Genomic DNA, 19,749 nt, shown 5'->3' with positions numbered 1-19,749 from the left:
GGGGGGGGGGACCCCGGGAAGCAGAATAGAAAGCTGGGTGCTTAGGACAGAGCTTCCCGTGCCTTTGAGAGCGTCCTCTGCTTGCTCAACCTGACATCCCAGCTCCCCGTCATCGCCCCTCAGACATACTCGTCATCCATGTATATTTGAGTCATGTCTTTTAAAGAAATGTCTGTCCATCCCTGTGTTGTGGTTTGCAAAGCAAAAAGGGCACTTTTGTCCGGGAAGGTGGCGCTCGGCCGACCAGGTCAGGATGTCTGAAAGTAAAGGCGGTGTGATGACTCTTGCAGGTCTGTGACGAGAAGCTACTACCGAGGAGCAGCCGGCGCCCTCCTGGTCTATGACATCACCAGGTAATACACACGCCCCGCGAAAGAGCCACCCGCCCTGCGCACGAGCCCGCCTGTCCGGGTGCGTGGTGGGTGGTGGGTCTGGGGATCAGGAAGCCCCTCGCCCTGTCCACGTGGGGCTTAGAGGCCTTAGAACCAGCTGCCTTACCGTGTCAAGAAATGCTTGTCGAAGCGTCCCCGCTGATTATTGTGCTGAACGTGATGCTTTGACACGCGGCTCACAGGTGTAAATGTCTAGAGTTAACCATGTTGGTCAAGGTGGAGCGCACAGCCTGGGCTCCTACCACTGGGGTTCAGATCGCAGTTTGGGGTGACCCACGGAGTGGTGTCCTCGGCGTGTGCTCTCTCTCCACGGCGGCCTCCCCGCCTGTTACTTGGAGACCCAGTGACCATGGACTATTCCTGAGGTTACTGGGCGGTTCCGTTGGTCAGTAAAAAACTCCCGGCCCATCACGGGGCTCTGAATCCTGGTGTGTAACCTGTCACCCACATGTCGCAATTACATTAAAAGTTCTGTCCCTTGGTCTCACCACCTTTTAAGTACTCGTAGCCATTTGTGGCCGGTGGCTGCCATACTGGGCAGTGCCAATGGTAGAACATTCCTGTCGTAGCAGAAATCCCATCAGTGTTGGGGTTCATTTAGCACCACCTAAAATCTGTGCAATAGGGTAGGATGGGGCCCCCTTTGGTAGAAACTGTCCTGTGACAGGGCCTGCTGCCCTGACACCCACCTAGTGTGGGTCCAGGGCCGGATGCCAGGGGGTACCCTGGAAGGTGGGCAGCCGCCAGATTTCCCAGGGGCCGCCAGGCTCAGCTCACTGCCATGGAAGACCCCAGCTCCCACAGTGTGCACGGTCCCTGGACACAGGAGGCCGGAGAGGGCAGCCTGAGAGCTGGCCTGTGTCCACAGACCTGTCTCAGTTTGGGTGACCTTGGGGAACGTCGCTGGGCCTCAGGTTTCTCATGGCAAAGGGAGGAGTTAGCGAGGCTGAGTCACGAGTCCTTCGAGAGGGTCAAGGCAGTAAGTCCCCATGACTGGGCACCACGCGTGGCAGGTGCACTTCGGGCAAGTCATCGGGAGGCCCTCTCCTGCCGCACTTGCTGAGCACTCAGAAGTCTTTAAAACAAGCGCAGGAGTTGGTTTCCTTTTGCACCCCATCTGGGAAACAGCAAGCAACAAAGTGTCTGACTTGCTGTTTCATTTCTCTGGGAACAAAACGAAGCCAAGCCCGAGGTGTGCACTGGGACCACGCCGGTGTCCAAGGTATCTGGGTCACCTTCGAGGTCGCTGGCGCTCCCCTGACATGTTTAAAAAGCAGTGTGAGTAGTGTGAGTGACTGGAATGAGTTGCTGGTTTTATAAAATACATGTATTATTTTCGCAATCTTATATTACACAGCCGAGAAACCTACAATGCGCTTACTAATTGGTTAACAGATGCCAGAATGCTAGCGAGTCAGAACATCGTGATCATCCTCTGCGGGAACAAGAAGGACCTGGATGCTGACCGGGAAGTCACTTTCCTAGAAGCCTCCAGGTTTGCTCAAGAAAATGGCAAGTGACCTCTCTTTACCTGTTGCTGCTTCTCAAACACAGACTTGGGGGCATTATTGCTTTGAATTTAAAACACTAACTGGAGTGTTAAGAGCAAACTGTATGAAGAAAAGTGCAACTCCTGTCTTTCCTATATAGTTTTGTAGACTTATTTAGCATGTTTTCACTGTCTGTCCACAAAGTTATTATAATGGTATAAGCAAATGCATTCATATTTGCTAATGACTGTGTAATGCAGAATATGTGGCTATTCGTGGTCTTGGTTTAACTTGAGAGGTACAGCAGTTGGCTTTATTTACTTTAAACGTAAGTCACTTGGGTATTGATGCTTTTGACGCTTTTGTCCACTTCCATGTAGAATACATGAAGGTGACACAAAATTAATGTTTGCATATAGATGATGAAAGAAGGATTCAGTTATTTTTAGTACTTTGTATTTTTAGAGCCAGTCACGAATTGAAATATCCTAATAACCATTTGGACTCTGGGGCTTACTTTCTGTTAAGAAAATAAATTGAGAAAAACATAAGCTGTTATGAATTTGTAAGGAAAGTAGAGATACAAAATGTATACAAAAATGTAGAATGTTAGTGCTCAGAAGGAGTGTAGGGGTCACTCAGATGAGCCTCATTTTTACAAGTGAGGGGCAAGCACCTATGGAGGCTGAGGCCGGCCACCAGGACCATGGGCAAGGCCCTGGGGACAAGAAGAGAATGGGTTGGACTCTCAAGTCAGAATGACAGTTAGCACTATGGTCACTGCCAATATGTAAATGCATGTGGGTTTTATACATATGTGTATGTGGGTGTATGTGGGTGTTGACATGAAGATGATTTGGAGAAGGAAAGGCTACTTATATTGACAGCTGGATCCAGCCAGCCTGGTTCCTGACCAGCCACTGCTGTTTGCTGAGTTTCTTCAGCAGACCTTAGTGCTAGCACAAGCTACTCATTACTTGTCCAAAAATGTTATATAATTCCAACATCTGAAAAAATATATTGACATTTATTGGTTTTGCATTGGCATAATGCATGGTTTTATGTAAGAAATAACATGTATCTGCCATTCTAAGAGATCACTGACCAGGCTATTGATAATTGAATAATATGAGTGTCCTCTAAATATGGCTTTATGTTTTGTTTTGTGTCAATTTTAGAACTGATGTTTTTGGAAACAAGCGCACTAACAGGGGAGAATGTAGAAGAAGCCTTTGTACAATGTGCAAGAAAAATACTTAACAAAATTGAATCAGGTAAAAGACTTTCCACAAATGGAATTTTCTTCAATATGTTACTTTCTAGTTTGATAGCTTCACTTCTTAATGTTTCCAGCAGTGATTTGGTCAAAGGGTTTTCTCCATCTTTGAGTTTGATGGTCCTGCCTGTGTGACTGAGAGGAAGCCCACCCTCTTTCATAACGGCTCCATGGCCCCATTAATGAAGGATTTTAGGTCATGCTGCACATAGGAATTTCTGGGTACATCACATGATCCTGGTGCTAGTATATTGGGCATCCTGGGGAATGTCTGAAGTTGAGTACATCTCAGTAGTAATCTATCTCATCATTAAATTTGTTGCTTCAGTAAAAATAAATTTAAAGTAGTCCTGATTTGGGTAGCTGAGAAAGTACTGTGTAATTGTTATTTATTAACAATTAATTTTGGGGCCTTCCCTGGTGGCACCATGGGTTAAAGCTCAGCACTATTAAGCTATTAAGCTATTGCAGCCACTACAGCTCGAGTTCGATCCCCAGCCCCGGAAGTGACCCATATGGCTCAGCAGACCTCTCCTGACCTGCCCGCTGCTCCCCTCAGCAGTGTATTTCAGTAGATCTGCCTGTTCTGCTCCCCACTCTGTCTCCGGGAAATCCTCTCACCCACACACACCTCTGGACTGTACCCCAGTTCTGTATGCATAAATAAATCTTTTTTTTTAATTTTTAAATAAATAAAGTTAATTTTTATTTAGATATTACTGAAATGATATGTGGGCACTTGCCTTTTAACTGATTCATTCAAATATCTGAATGCCTAGTCATTGTGAGATGCTGAGTTAAAAGTGAGTCACTTGTCTTTTGGGGGAGACAATGAAGAAATGATGTTAAAGTGGTCTTATCAAGATAATAATTGAGAGGAATGCAGGATCTTGGGGCCACAGAGAAGAGGGGAGCCTGTCCAGCCAGGCCGTGGCAAATGGTGTCAGGGAGGGCTCCCGAGAGAAGGTGATGACTGGACTCAGGCTTTCAAGATAAGAGGAAGAGTGAGCCAGCCATGGGGTGATGAGGAAGGTAGATCAGCAGAGGAGACAACCTGAGTTGAGACTGGCAGAAAATGACTGCAGGTCACAGTTACCAGAACAGAAAGATACTCTACAGACATCGGCCAGAGAAATTAGAAGCAGCAGCGTGGCCAGTGAATCTCATCACAGAACTTAACCTTGTGGGTTCCTAAGTTTCCACCCTGGCTGTACCTGAGGTACTTACAGAATTAAATACTTAGGCCCCACCCTGGAGATGCTGGATTAAACGAGCTAACCTACAGCTTTGGCTTCATTTTCAAAAGCTCTCTCAGATGATTGATCCTGTGTTCATCCAGGATTGAAAACCACTACCATAGGGGCAGGACACCATTCGTGGCAGTCAGCAGTGAGTGATGGGGTCAGGTGTGACTCGAGCTAAATCATGGATGTAGGAGGCCATGTCAAGTTCATGTTGAAAGAGAGCAAGGCCAGGGTATCAATGACTGGGCTTTTGAGTATGCCAAGAAAAAGGTGACTAAGACTTTCAAAAGGATGTGGCAGTAGACATGCATCTGAGAAGTATTTTGGTGGCAACATCATGATTCACAGGCGAAATTGTAGAGCCATCCACTTGATTTTGGGGTTATGGGGTTAGCAAGAAAAGAAAGAGTTAAAGATGCCAAGATGTCATATCTGGGGAACTCAGTTAAGAGATGGCATTGAGCCAGAGGGGAAGCAGGTAAACGGAATAAAGATGATTCTGGATTGGATGTGTTCCCTTTGCAGTAACAGCAGGGCACTGCTTGGTGAGTGTGCTCTGCAGTCTGGAATTCTGGGGTGGTAACATACATTCAAGAGCCATCAATTTATGGGAGTAGTTAAGACTATGGAATCCATGTAATCTGCTAGCGAGCAGTTGAGAGGGCAAAGAGCAGGGATCAAACGCAAATCCCTGGAGACTGATGGGTGAGCAGAGAAGGAGGAGCCCACAAGAGAGAGAAAGAAGGAAATGGTCGGGTATCTGAAGAGAGCCAGGGGAAATGGGCATTCTACAGCAGTCAGCAAGTTCGTTCATTATCAAATGCAACAGAGAAAAACCTCTTAAGCCAAAAGCCGAGCTAGAAGATATCCATTGGGGTGGGCAAGAGGAAGTCACTGGTCATCTTTTTCAAGCACACGATGTGGTAGGAAGAGAGGTGGGGGGAAAGGAGAAAAGGATGGGAGAGGAGAAGACAGAAAGTAGGGCCTGGTGAGGTGGGAGACAGTCAAGGACCCAGGTGGCTGGTCTCAACGAGAGAAAGAAAGACACCTCATCTTTGAGTATTTTCTCAGTTTGAAAACACAAACATTTTTACTAAAACTTTTTTAAAAAATTCTTTTAAAGATGCTTAAAGTTAAAATTCATTTGATATTTAGTATTTTTAAGCTCAACGTGGCATTTTATTTTAATTACTTTGTTACTTTAACATTGCATCCCTGAGTGTAACTGATGTAAGTTGACTCAAAACTCAAAACTTTTAAGACGTATTTTTTCTGAGATCCTGAAAATCATAATTACATCTCAGTACAAAATATAAAGTTAGAAATGAAAATTCTTTAGCACCTCTTTTTCATTTTAATATCCTAAAAAGATAATACATTCATACGATTTTAAAACCATTATGTCCTTCTCCTTCTTTTTTTACACAAAAGTTAAACTGTAAACTTTGCTGCATCTTATTTCTTGTACTTACTATTCCTGCAGATTACTCCAAATTAATAAGAACAAATACATGCATGTACATATATGTGTGGTATATTCCATTGCTTGTTGTTATGATTTACTTAACCAGCTAGCCTGGACATTTGGGTTGTTGCCAGCATTGTGCTGTCACAAGCAACATTGCAGTAAATAACCCTTTACATACCATCTCACACGTGTGTGTAGGGGACAAATCTCCACCAATGGAACCGTTGGCTCAAAGAACAGACACGTGGAATTTAGGTAGAGACTGTCAGATTCTCCTGTGAGCATTACAGCAATTTGTGATCAAAAAGCCCTTGTTGAAGCAACGCTATGCCCCTAGGGTGTGTTTTCATGTTTGGGTTTTCACCAAACTGACAAATAAAATTATGGTGTCTTTATAGCTTCATTTTACATTAATTTATCTTTGTTTACATACTCACGTAACTCCACATTGAAAAAGCACAAAACAGGCTACCGGGAGAGTCACCCTCTGTGGCCACCCTGCCCTGTCCTCCAATGCCTGGAACTCCTCGGAGCCAGCCACTGCCACCACCAGTTCCTCATGGATCTTTCCAAAGATCGTCTCCCGCCTGTGCAGGCAAACATATATGTACATATTTTTTCCTCTTGATTTAAAATGGTGGTATAAATCCAGTGTTCTGCACTTTGTTTTTTCACTTAATATATGTGGGGAATCACAGAAATGGAAACCGCTTTTAAAAGAAGGCTTGCTTGGCCCCTAGGTGAGCTGGACCCAGAGAGGATGGGCTCAGGCATTCAGTACGGAGATGCAGCACTGCGACAGCTCCGGTCACCGCGGCGCTCCCAGGCCCCCAGCGCTCAGGAGTGCGGCTGTTAGAGCAGCGGGAGACACAGGTAGGTGCCTCCTCGTGGGGCTTGACCAGCACGCTGTGCTCTGCCCAGGCGCCACGTATTCTTAACACAGGTGGTCATTCTTTTTTTGCAACTACAGTTATTAAAAAGAGAGGGAGAGGGGGCTGCATAATTAAAGTTCAGTATTTCTAACAACAGTAGAAATCACATTCATTCTCAGGCTCGCGGAACATTCACGAAAATGGAGCACGCTTTAAGCTTAACACATTTAAAAGACTAGAAATCATATATTTTTGGTTCCCAGATAACAATAGGATTAAAGTAAAAATCAGTAACAGAACCATAACTAGAAAATCCAAAGCAGTGGAGATTAATGAGCACACTTCGAAATAAGAAGAGGGTCAAAGACACCACCAGACTGGCAGACACTGTGAAGCTACAGTAATCAAGACAGTGTGGACTGCTCAGAGAGTAAGCAGATAACTCAACAGAACAGAGCCCAGAGTAGCCTCAGGTCAGTGTGGTCAACGGTCTTTGACAAGGAAACACATGTAAGACAATGACGTGAACACAGTCTTCAGCAAATGATTCTGGAACAGTTGACACCCACAAAGAGTGACTCCAGACATACCTTACCCTCGTCACAAAAAGTCATCCCAAAAGAATCGTAGGCCTAGACGTAAAATGGAAAGCACGGGCCCTCCCTGGTGGCGCAGAGGCTTAAAGCACAGCACAAAGAAGCTTAAGCCACTCCCTCATGAGTTTGATTCCCGCCTGCCCCGAAGGTGTCCACATGGCGTGGCAGACCTCTCCTGACCCGCCCGCTGTTCCCCTCAGCAGTGTACTTCGTCGATCTGCCTGTTCTGCTCCCCACTCTGTCTCTGGTGAATCCTCTCACCCTCCGCATCTCTGGCCTGTACCCAGTTCTGTACGAATAAATAAATAAAATCTTTAAAAAAAAAAATGTAAAGCACTCCCCAGAGTAAGACAGGAGGAAACCTAGATGGCCTTGGGACAGCAGTGACCACACCAGAGGCACAGTCCCTGAAATAAAGAATTCATGAGCTGACTTCATTACACTTTAAAACCATTGCTCATGTAAAACAATGACAAGAGAATGAGACGACAAATCACCGAGTAGGAGAAATACTTCCAAAAAACACATCCCGTAAAGGACGGTTACCCAAAACATGCAGAGAGCTCCTGGAACTCAGTAAGAAGAAAAACAGGCCTAAGACCTTACCAGACCCCTCACGAGAGATGCACTGATCACAAAGAATGGGTGGGAAGGTGGTCATGTCATCATGAAGACAAAGAGACCCACTGCACACCTGTCAGAATAACCAAAATTCTGGCACTGACAACCACATGTTGGTGAGAAAGGGGGGCAGTAAGGGTCCAGGCAGGTGCTGCTGGTGGGGACCCAAGTGGCCCAACCCCTTTGGAAGCCAGCGCTTTCTGCAACTGCCCTGACTACATGACATCACCACTTGCTGTTTACTTATGTCCACACAACATCCTTTATTTGGATGCATATAGAAACCTTGTTTCTAGTTGCCAAAACTTGGAAGCAACCAAGTTGTCCTTTGGTAGGGTCAAGGACAGACTGGTATACCCAGACCACTGTGGGCTGTTGCCCAGCACTAGAAAGAAGTGAGCTATGGAACCACAAAAAGCCCTGGAGGAACCTTCAGTGCCAACCTGAAAAGGCTTCTCCACAGCAGACAGTGCCAGCTATATGGCATCCTGAGAAAGGAAAGACAAGGGCAAGAATGAAAGATCAGTGGTCACCAGGGACTGGATGGTCGTGAAGGAGAGGCTGAACAGTGTCTTTCAGGCAGTGAAAATCCTCTAACACCATGTGACAAATCCACGTCAGATCAGAAGCCACAGTCAGTTCTGCACCGGGAGTGAACCATGATGTGGATGGTGGGCTTTGGGGGGCTACAATGTGCTTGTCGTGGACTCATCAGGATAGCAAATGTCCCGCAGGGGATGTTCATTTGGGGGTGGGGAGGCTGTGCATGTCTGTGGGCAGGCATCTATGGGAAATCTGTGTACTTTCCCTCGATTTTGCTGTTGAACCTAGAACTGCCCTACAAATTAACTCCTAATAAGAACGAAATGCCAAAGCAACCATTCAAAGGATACAACAAAGATTTTTGACTAATAAGCCAGGGAAGGAATGGAAATGGAGCGACTACATATTTAATCGCAGTACTCAGTCAGAAAGAAAGCAGAAAAAGAGAGAAACAAAAAGTTTGATGGTTTGTTTGAAGAAATTTACTCTCTAGGAAATTCATCTGGGCTTGCTGGGTGAGAAAGGTAGAGCAGTTGTTTGTGGGAATTACGAAGACAGATTCTCCTACCTTTACATCAGGGAGGAGCGATTCCTGCGTTAACTGAAGTCTCGGTGACTGTTGCCAAAATCAAATGCCTATTTATAAAATTTGCACATGGGAGATTTTTTAACTTGAGAAAGCTTCCTCTCTTGCTCACGTGGCCTTTGTATGTGATAAATATTATCAAGTGGCCTTAAGTAGAGGTGGGGTGCATTCACTAACTCCCTTTGGGACTGTTAGATCTACTTGTTTGTTCTCTCATACTTACACAAATTCCTAAATTGTTCTTGATGTTTTTTAGGTTCATACAATGGTATTTGAGACACAATGGTTGGAACTTGAAGAACCTGAAGTTTTTTATCACCATCTTTTTCTACTTTATACAGAAGTAGATCTTTGTGCAAAAAAAAGGAAAAAATAGCCTGGGTTGTTATACGAATTAGTAGATATGGCACAGCAAACCATATAATAAATCTAATCAGTGGGCAGCCACACTAGATGTACACATGTATGTAAACACTTCTGTTCCATATTTTCCCTCTCCTCCTCGGTTGAACTCCTGGCTCTGCGCTGTACATATTCCAGCCCAGGTCTCTGCAGCATGGTATCTGATGTTTGATCAATGGAACTTGCACTAAACGCACTCTGATTTTTTTTTTTTTTAATCATGTGAACCAAGACTTGTTCATTGTGAGGTGTGCTCTGCTCATCAACGTTGCTTACAAGGCCAGTCAGTTCTATTTATGACTGAGGCTCAGAGACACTGGCATCCAAGCCAGGGCAGTACAACTGAGCTCTGCTTCCCACCGTCCACAAGGCGTTGACATGAGCCACGCTTGAAGTAGTAGATCAGTAGGTAACTCACAAAGCAAAATAAAATGAAAAATTGAGTCTTTCCACGAACATTACACTGTCCAGCACTCTGTTGATTTTAAAGCATCTCTGTCCAGATCCATCAGGAAGTGTAGGCAGGGCGCCTGCTCTGTTTGAGACACTAAGGATTCCGCACTTTAACCAAACTTAGTCTGCAACGGATTCTACCCTCAACTGTCAGTCAGTGCAATAGACCAAGTCGCTTGGGGTTACTCGTCTGTTCCCAGTTTGCTGACCTGGTCTCCCTGCTACAAAAACATGTTGTTTACGACTGTGCTTTTCTGGGTTTCAACATTACAGTATCACTGCCTCTTTTTAAGTCTTTGTGTTTTGTGTTTATCTGAAGGAAACCTACTAAATCAAGTTCATATTAAAGGGATACCATTCCTTAGGCAATTTCTGTAGTGCTTTTGCCAAATACTTACATGCCTTACCACAATTATCAAGTTGACATATTTTTACTTCCCATAAGGTATGTTGAAATATAATATATATTGTATTACAAAGATGTGTTCTAATATTTTACAATGTTAATGCAAAAAATAGGTGTAGAGTTTTTTCCTTAAGGTTGAAATACAGCATTTAAGACTGCAAGGTCAGAAAGGCCATCTGATCTATAAGCGCTAGCACTGTGACTTGTCAACTGAGACTGACTGGCACATTTCATCACTGTTGAGTTAGTTAGAAGTTCCTACTGCTTTTTGTTGTTTTATTTTCATCAACAGCAAAAACTCTGGGAAGTAATTTTAAAAACATACAGATATCAGTACATATCTTTTTAGCTCTTTTAATTTTGCTTTTATAATGCCTTATTTTCTTTTAAGAAATCCTAATATGAAGCAAATACCCAACCTAAACTACTTCTTGGGCCTTGCTGGAAGAATTGTTTCATTTACTGTTTCCTTTATGATACTTCTGCAAGCTGCTCATTTGTGAGCAGTTTCTTGCCTGGGCTAGGAATATGTCCATGTGACATCGGTTTGTTCAAAAGCAAGAAATTTAAAAAGAAGCAAATTGTCAACTTGGCTTATAAGTGAAACTGTTCATTAAACCGCAGGTATACCGTCCCTGCCTTTGGCTGGTAAAAGTTGCTAGAGAACCGGGGACAGTGGTTCTTAATAAAAGGCCTTTAGGGAAAAAAATGAAGAGGGGAGCTGATTTGGTATTAGGAAATTCAAAGGGTTTAGGAACTTGGGGAAGAAACCAAATATATTTCTTATTCCAAGGTTAATCTAGGGAAAAGCATCATACATACGTTGCCCACAATTTAAGTCTTCTTGATGCTCTTACTTTACATTTCTAGAAAAGTATTTCTTCAGTCTTCTTAGAAAGATTCTAAACTCCACTTAGACTTGAGACTGTAATTTATTTTTTTCTAATCCAGGATTTACAAGAAAATAAGAACATCAGGATTTAGGGATCCTTAATGATTTTATTGAAAACTCAATATCTGTGAGTGAAGTAAGAATTTTTGAGGAATCTTTCAGAACATTGATCCCTAGCCAGTGAGCATTCTCCAATGCTCAAATCAGAACCTTAAATGATTTGCTGTTCATACTGTGACACCATAGGTAGGTCTTCATTCCATCAAATTCACTTCTTTCTTTGAAAGGGAAATTAGACTTTAAAACACCTGTAAGTTTTTAATCATGTTTTGTACCAGTTGTAAAGTGAGTCTTACTTTCTGTTCATGTACCTATGCCTACCTGTCAATTTACAGACCACTTGGGCTGGTTTCCCATTTTGCTTGGCACTCCCAATTGGGCTAGCTTCTTTGATGACCTGTTTCTAGAATTTTAGAGGAGTTGATCTGAGAACACTCAGCCTGCCAGTTACAAAAAGACAGTGACTGAGTAAACTTACCCATCACCCTCTGACTTTTACTGCTTACTGCTAGAAAATACTGGAAGCAGAGTTTTTGTTTTTGTTTTGTTTTGTTTCTTTTAAAATAGCATTGATAGGCTTTTCAGGTTCTTATTAAGGAAGTTTTCAAACATGCACAAGTATGGAGAAAACCACCCAGCAAGCCACAGTAAGATCCAGCTTCAAAAATCATCCACATTGAGCCAATCTTGTTTTATCTACATTTACCCACTTCTTTTATGCTGTAGTATTTTAAAACATCCAAAGCATCTGTCATGTCACCCAAAAATAGTCCAGTGTTCATCTCTTTAATTTTTATAATCACTGTCTCTGGAAATTTCTTAAATACAAGGCCAGGAATGGTTATGCTTTTTCTTATCTTGCAATTATAAAAGGTTGATTTTCTAAAACATTGAAAAAGCAGACTGTACATCATTCATACAGTGTTCCTGTGGTTATTTCCTGGCACGCAGCCATTTGGACCAGAACCGCTATCCGCTGGCGGAGAGGGAGTCAGACCCCCAGCAGGGCCGGCCTGTCCTCACCCGCCAGCACAGGCATCTGCAGAGATCCCGCCGCAGGGGCTGACTGTTCAGTTTCAGTTTCGCCACAGCCAGCCTTCCATGAAGTAGACCAAATCCGAACCCTCTCAGCCTGCGTACATGCCATTACGAAGAATGTATTTGACTTTGACGCATGCATTTCGTCACACTTGGATGCACGCTCACCAAGTAGGCGTGATGGAGCCACATCACTCGCAGTCAGAGGACGGTCCTTCGCCTTCTGCGGGAGCCGAAGCAGAAATAGACAAACGTCCCGGACACCTCCTCTCTCTGACTTGTGAATGTGGCGTGTAAATTTCCTTTTGAAGAAGACCAGAATTAAGGGAAACAAACTTGCTAAATTTCGGAATATTTCATATTCCAAAATATCCTGGAAATAATTCTGATCACTAAATGTTTAAGGACCGACTGTGTATGAGTGTAAAATGTGAATTTCTGCAGATTGGGTGGGATATCCTCAAATCATTTCCCATGGAATAGGACACTTTGTCAGGTGGTTCCTTCAGGATAATACTACCACGATTCCCCTTTCTAGAAAGTCGTCGTGTTGGCTTGTGTGGCCATAAATGCCATGCCCTCATACTCTGACCATTTCCCCCGGGGGAAATGAGGCTTTAAAACACCCGTGCATTTCTCTGGACACCCCCAGCCACCACATCACCACACAGGCTGTGCCTCCCTCACCTGTCACCCCGAGGCCTCCCGCTGACTCTCCAGGTCTGTCGTTCCATAAGGAGCTGCGTAAACCTCTGTCTGGAGCTTCTCTAACCTCCCACCCCAGAAGATGCAGACACTCTGCCCCATCAGGCTCTGTCTTAACGTTTTCAGTGTGGGTCACCTTGGTCTCCACTCAGCCCTCACATGTCCCCTGCACGCCGCTAAGGCAGCCCAGGCCAGGGCAGCCTTCTGTGTGCCTGCTCCTAGCACCCTCGGAGGCTCCAGTGAGCTTGGGAAGAGCCGATGATCAGAGTCAGGCGTGTCCCCACGCCTCTCTAAAGTACCTGGGTATCCAGCTGTTCACTGCAAGATCCCTTTGTACAAAAGCTTCAAAAGGGAACAGGATTCTATTAAATCCTCTCTGTCCTAGGAGCAAGTTTCCTAACTCCTAGAGCCTTCTTTTTAGGTGATGTCACCCAGCATCACCCCCAGCCTCCACCCTTTCCCTCTCACAAAGATCAACAGACATGTATTCATGGCCAGACAGGCTGCGGCAGGGCTCAGGCAGCCACTCAAGAAACTGGCAGCACAGAGGAACAAGAGCCCTGGAAATGATTCCACTTGCCTGCACCCCCGACCCCCCCCAGGTGGCATTGCTCAGTACTAGAGGGAAAACTCAGCTAGGGAAGGGAGAGCTCATGAGCCCCCCGCTCCCCCAGCCTCTCCAGCACCACACAGGATGCACTTCAGTGTATAAAGGACCAGCAACAAGGAGGCCAGGCAGGGGCGCCCGACTCGGCCTGCAGGAGGTGCAGCCAGACCTTCCAGCCGCTGTAGAGAAGCCCCACTTCTTCCACCAATGGGAACCCCAGTGCCTGCACACCAGCCACAGGTCCCCTGTGGATTTCGCCCCGCAGGTATCCCCATTAACGGGCCCAGCTGCCTGACTGCCTTCTGTTCCCCCTCTAGAACCTGGGATCTGCAGGCAGCCCAACCAGCCCTTGCAGGCACATAAGCACAAGAGGCCAACCTCCACCTCAAGGCCGACCCCATGGCACGTACAGACTGTGGCTCACCCCTCCGGCTCTGCACTGGCAGGTCTCCAGCCTGACTCCTCCTCAGCCGGTCCTAGCACACCATCACCCAAGCTCTGGCTGCCAGTAAGAACAGATTTAGCCTTATTTCCATCACTGGCCTGCATCTGGGATCATTTGCAGCTAGCCCCACAGAGCACCTGCACGCCTCTGTCCCAGTATGCCCCTAGGGAGACAGTGTAGCTAGAAGGGCACACGACACTAGAGCCCCCCACAAAGGTTCATGGGTCCACACTCAGCTCTGGCCTCCGTCCTGGCCCCGGCTCGCACTCCACATGTGTGTCTGTGTGGGCCCCTGCCACGGCGAAGGCACCCGCCGCTGCCCCACAGCCAAGGGTCTCCTGCTGTGGTGCCCCCTTGACCAGTTGGTGCCGCTGAGGCCCTTACAGCCACCACAGACTCCTGTAGGCATTTGCCAAAGGCCACACAGTCAACACCGTAGAACTCAGTGGCCTAACAGAACAGCGCGTCTCCCCTACCCCAGACCTGGACTTGGCAGTCTGCACCACCAGCCTGCCCTCACCCACAGGTGAAGGGTTTGTCCCTCCAAAGTCAGGCCATGAACAGGGACAGAGGGATCCCTGTTCATATGCACAGACACTGGTGCAAGGCCACAGGTATCACAACCAGGGAGATGACAGTGTCAAAGGAGCACAGTAAATACCCAGGCCCTGGCCCCAAATACACGGAGAGATGAACTGCCTCACCAAGAATTGTAAAACATTGTTCTGTGCTCAAGGAACTGCAGGAGAAGACAAAGAAACAAGATCGGGAAAGCTGCACAGGAACAAAATGAGAAGCTCAAAAGAGAAAGTATAAGACGTTTTGGACTGAAAGTCATAATGAGTGAAGAAAAGGAGTCAATAGGAAGCAGCCTGGACCAAGCAGGAGAAAAAGTTGGTGAGCTCCAAGACAGAGCTTTGGAAATGATGCCGTCAAAGAAAACGGAAAACAGAATGAAAGGCATCAAGGAGGCCTCCGGAACTTAGGGGCCGACACTGAGAGACAAGGCCTGCACCACCAGGTCCCAGAAGGAGGGGGCAGGGAAGGCATGTAAACGACTTCCCCAACCTACAGACACTTTTGTACATCCAAACCCATGAAGCTCCTAAGTCACCCCAGAATTTCAGTCCAAATCTGTCTTCTATCAGAAGTACAATAAAGCTGTCTCAAATAACTCCTACAACATCCTGCTTCCTTTTGAGTTATTCGCGCAAGTGTACAGTTACCCACTCACCTTAGCTGACATTAAAGGGCTCGGAGCTTTTCATTTAGGCTACAGGCCTGGTTGAATTATTGGAGTATTTGGGGGCACTCTGGGCACTCTTCGTTGGCCTCTTGGTCCCTAAGTTCTCTCTCTGGGGATCATTTGCTGTAAGAGCAGAGCTGTGGGCTTGAGGGCCATCAGGAGCAACTGAGGATGTCATTGTCAACAAACCTCTTCTCAGGCCTGGACGTGCTGTGGGCGAAACTTGCCCAGTCCCCGCTCTCTTGATGACACACAGTTACAGCAGGCGGCTGTGTGGGAGCAGAAGCGGGGTCTATAATTAGGCCTTAAAAACCTAGTACCTGTCACCTATTCACAGGAGTCACAGAGGAATGGTGAGGAATAGTTTTCCTACTCTTAGATTAAATGATGTTGTCTGCTACTTTCGAAGTTCGTGTTCAATTTTGGTTGTTTGTACATTTTTACCTGATTGTGCAAACTGTAGCCCTGTGGGGGCCATGAGAATTTCACTTTTGCTCTTAGAGAAACTCAATTATGGGGTGTTCCTGACCAGGTGGGGCAAGCTTACTGCAGCCCTGATCACAGGACAGTATTTAAGGCCTATCTGACGATTCTGTTTTTAAAAAGAGCTTATTGGAGAAATTGCTGGAGAATTTTCATTGTAACACGTTCCTCATGTTTAATATTATCAACTGAAATCTCTATAATAAAACTTGGAAGGGGGCTAGCACTTTTTACAACTTAAAAGTATTCTTCCATTTAACATCCGATTTAAACTTCAAGACAACATTCACCATGGTACATAGTGATGTCAGCCTGTCTCACAACTGGGGTGCAAGAGACAGAGGCTGGGGGCCAGCCCCTCAGGAATGTACCCCTGGCCCGGCAGCCCCCCACAGGCACTGCTGTACAGTTGAGAGAAATCCTGGGGTGTCTGTTGACTGCATTCTCTTTGTCCCTCAAATTGTATGCAGTTTTCAAACACTGCATTTTAAGAAGTAAGCAAGTTTTACCCTGGTGAGTGTTTTCTATTTTTAAAATGCCTTTTGAGCTGAATTGTTAGAAGTAGGAATAAGTAGATCTCATCCCAGTAGAAGCATGTTCTGATTTAAAGGAGAAAAACATTGCCACTTTGACCACTGACCTCTGGGTTTTTTTTTTTTTTTTAAGACTTATTTATTGATGCCTACAAGAACTAAGGTACAGGCCAGAGGTGAGGGGGTGAGAGGACTCACCAGAGACAGGGAGCAGAACAGGGGATCTCCTGAGATACACAGCTGAGGGCAGCAGCAAGCAGGTCAGGAGCGGTCTGCTGTGTCCTGTGGGTCACCCCCTGGCCGGAAAGGAGCTGACCTGCAGTGGCAGCAGATAGCTTCACAGTGCTGCAGCTTGACCCACTGGCTTTTTCGTCCCTGACTTTAGTAGATGGAAAGTATTCTAAGTCATAAATGGAAACACATGCTGAGTGGTTTTCAGACGCTGTCACAATCGCTTGTCCTCAGTGTCCAAAGCTGTCGGCACTGAAGTTGTTTGGAGGGAAAAGTGTCTCCTCGCCAGTTTGCACTGTTGCCGGGGACACCTGAGTCCCGCAGCCACATGCCACCCTGTAGGCCAGTAAGCTGCGGGCCCAGCTCTGCCGCTTCCCATCTCTGTTTAACTTAGTCCTGAATAAGCGCGTAGCAGGAAAATTTCATTATTCAGGATTGTTTTTACAGGATCTGTAACTTTCAAATGATTCCACCATACTCCTCCTCTTTCCAACCCCAAGGAATAGATTTGAGTTTAAGCTCTAGCCTGGGGCCTCTCTGCTGGCACAAGAGGTTTATTTATAGTTTTATTTACTTACAATGCTATAAGTATATAATATAAAAATAGTATTTAAGATGTAAATGTATGTTTATAAACCATTTCGCATTGAGCCTTGCCCAGGAGGTGATCCCATGAGCCATAACGCCAAACTGCCCTACAGAGAGCTTGTGCCATCTTACACTCCAAGCAGAGCAGGAGACCTGAACTTAAGTCTGCAACCTCCTTCTCAATGAAGGCTTATGTTTTGTCTTTCTTAAACTTAATCTTCTGCCATAAGTACTACATAATCATGAAGAAGGTGTCCTTTCAGGCCACAAACTGCAGAGCATGTCCCTGGAGTCCCAGGTCCCAGCATCCGGGAACAGCAGCCCCTGGGCAGGGACTTCAGTCCCGGTCCCTCTGAAAAGACTCGGTGAGCTGGGGCCTCCCTGATGGCGCAGGGGGTTAAAGTGCAGCACCGTGAGGCTATCAGAAGTCACTGCAGCACGAGTTCGATCCCCGGCCAGGGAGCTGACCCACATGGCACAGCAGACCTCTCCTGTGTCCCCCACTGCTCCCCTCAGCAGTGTGTTTCAGTAAGTCCACTTGCTCTGCTCCCCACTCTGTCTCTGGTGAGTCCTCTCATACCTCACCACCCCCACGCCTCTGGCCTGTGCCCCAGTTCTTGCATAAATAAAATCTTTAAAAAAAAAAAAAACTGGGTGAGCTTCAGGCACTCATCAAGCAGCTGTATTGTTAGATGAATAGACTCATACTAAAGTTTTACTGCTAGTACAGGGTGGGCACCTTAGCGTGGAGCTTAACAGACAGTCACAAAGCAGTTGCAATGTATTTGCCAGAAGAGGGGCATCAGACTCAGAGACCCTAACAAGTGAGACAGAGACCCAGCTTTTTTAAAAGGCTGTGTCCTTTTTTAGTTTTTCACCCATAAATCTAGAAGATTGGCACTGATGTGAGACCTGAAATCGGGCAGCAGAGGGGACCCCTCATGGCTTGTGGTGTTCTCACCCCTGCACTCACAATCGCAAATCACCACACAGGCCCCAGCTGCTACCACGGGGCTCATTACAGAGGGAGACCGGGGTAAGGAAGGCGTACCTTAGGCCACACGTGACCACTGTCCAGCCCTGTAGTGGCCAGTGGCCAGTCGCCCAAACCCAAAGCTACTCACGGGAGCCTGGAACCACAGCTCACTAGAAAGAAGGACTGGGGTGACTGGCTGCAACTAACCTGTGGCATCAGGGGTCCGTGCAGCTGCATCTCTCCCGAAAGTGGTCTGTCTCCACCTGAAGCACCTCCTAAGGTGTGTCAACCCTTCCTGAGTCACAGAAGCCTTCCCAGGCTGCTAATCTGGAACTGACCGACCTTCCCAGACGGACTCCCAGTCTCCTTGAAACCACCTTGCTATGACCCCTCAGGGCGCCGCCTTTCCAAGCTGATTGGCCCATTTTCCAAATCACCTTTTCCCCAGGACTTCACTGGTGCAGCTGGAGCTTGTGCCTAAGTGGTGTCCGTGGGTGCTCAGGCGTGTTGATGCTGTTTCCAAAACCAGCTGAGGATTCAACAGCCAAACCTTGCCGAACCTTGCTGCGCGATCAGCCTGCTGCGTCTTCTCTGGCGGGAGCCGAGCAGTGCGTGGGCTGTAGCTGCCACTTGGAGGCCCGGTGCACACCAGACCACGGCTCTCCAGGACTGTGGGCTGTTTCTTTCCTGAACCCAAGCGTGGCAGTGTCGGGGGTGGTCATCAGACCTGGCTGCCATGCGCAGTCCAAGCTGATGCTGCTCAGCTGTGGGGCCTGCGCCCTCAGAGGAACGGGAGCCATGAGGGCCGCTGTTGCAGGCCTTTTCTGGAACACACATTACTATAAACTTCCTGCTAAGGAGCCCAGACTTCTAGTGCTTGCAGCCTCCAGTGCGACTGGCCGCTTCTGTAACTGAGCCATGTCAGACAGGAGGAAAAACACACAGACTGGGCCTCACCGTTGGGCCAAGGCGGCATAGGAGAGAAGAGCCCTCCACCCATGTTAGCTCCTGCAGGCGCCCACAGGCAGCCAGAGGATTATCGGGGTGCCAGCAGGACAGATGAAGGAAAGAGTGGGGGCCAGGGTACATCTCCCCACTCTGTGAGCTTCAGCGTCTCCTTTTCTGTTCTCCATCCCAGCTCCTCCAGATAGGGACGCTGCCGGGCGCAGGTTGCCTCTGGGCTGTGTTGCATTTGTTGGGAGAATCCAGAGGGAGAACACCATGAAAAACTCCCCCCTCCAGCTGTCCCTAGACCCCAGCCTGTGTGGCTGTTCACCCCCCAGCATTCAGCCATGGCACGCACCCTCTGGTGCCACAGCTACATTTGGGGAGAGCTAGAGGAGGGTGTGTGACACTCACCTGGGCTCCCTACCTGGAACCCGAAACTTCCCTAAGATACAAAGTGAAAAATATATATATAGAATGTGTATAGCGTTGTTTCCTATTTGTGGGGGGGAAATGTTTGTATGGCTTCACAGTATATGTTAGAAAAAGTGTCTGCAAGTTTATAGATCAAACTTCACTCTGATTGCCTTCAAGATAGGGCCCTCCCTGCTGGCATTAGGGGTTAAGCACAGCACTATGAAGCTATCTGCA

The 19,749-nt window shown here is 46.7% G+C and overlaps 1 protein-coding gene across 1 annotated transcript in view; it reads left to right on the top strand.

Annotated features, from left to right (window-relative positions):
- RAB4A (RAB4A, member RAS oncogene family) overlaps window positions 1-12,751 on the top strand; it is a 16,731-nt gene extending 3,980 nt beyond the window's left edge. The window contains exons 2-6 of the mRNA XM_012732749.1: window positions 291-353; window positions 1,788-1,904; window positions 3,061-3,156; window positions 6,611-6,743; window positions 9,345-12,751. Coding sequence (XP_012588203.1) covers window positions 341-353; window positions 1,788-1,904; window positions 3,061-3,156; window positions 6,611-6,726 — 342 coding nt within the window. The 5' untranslated portion in view covers window positions 291-340 and the 3' untranslated portion in view covers window positions 6,727-6,743; window positions 9,345-12,751. The remainder of the gene's footprint in view (window positions 1-290; window positions 354-1,787; window positions 1,905-3,060; window positions 3,157-6,610; window positions 6,744-9,344) is intronic.
- Window positions 12,752-19,749: the final 6,998 nt, after the last annotated feature.

Source organism: Condylura cristata, unplaced genomic scaffold (genome assembly GCF_000260355.1).
Source record: "Condylura cristata isolate star-nosed mole 26May11 unplaced genomic scaffold, ConCri1.0 scaffold00035, whole genome shotgun sequence".
NCBI classification, from domain to species: domain Eukaryota; kingdom Metazoa; phylum Chordata; class Mammalia; order Eulipotyphla; family Talpidae; genus Condylura; species Condylura cristata.
Note: the sequence above shows the minus strand (reverse complement) of the source record. Positions and strands in the feature narration are given on the sequence as shown.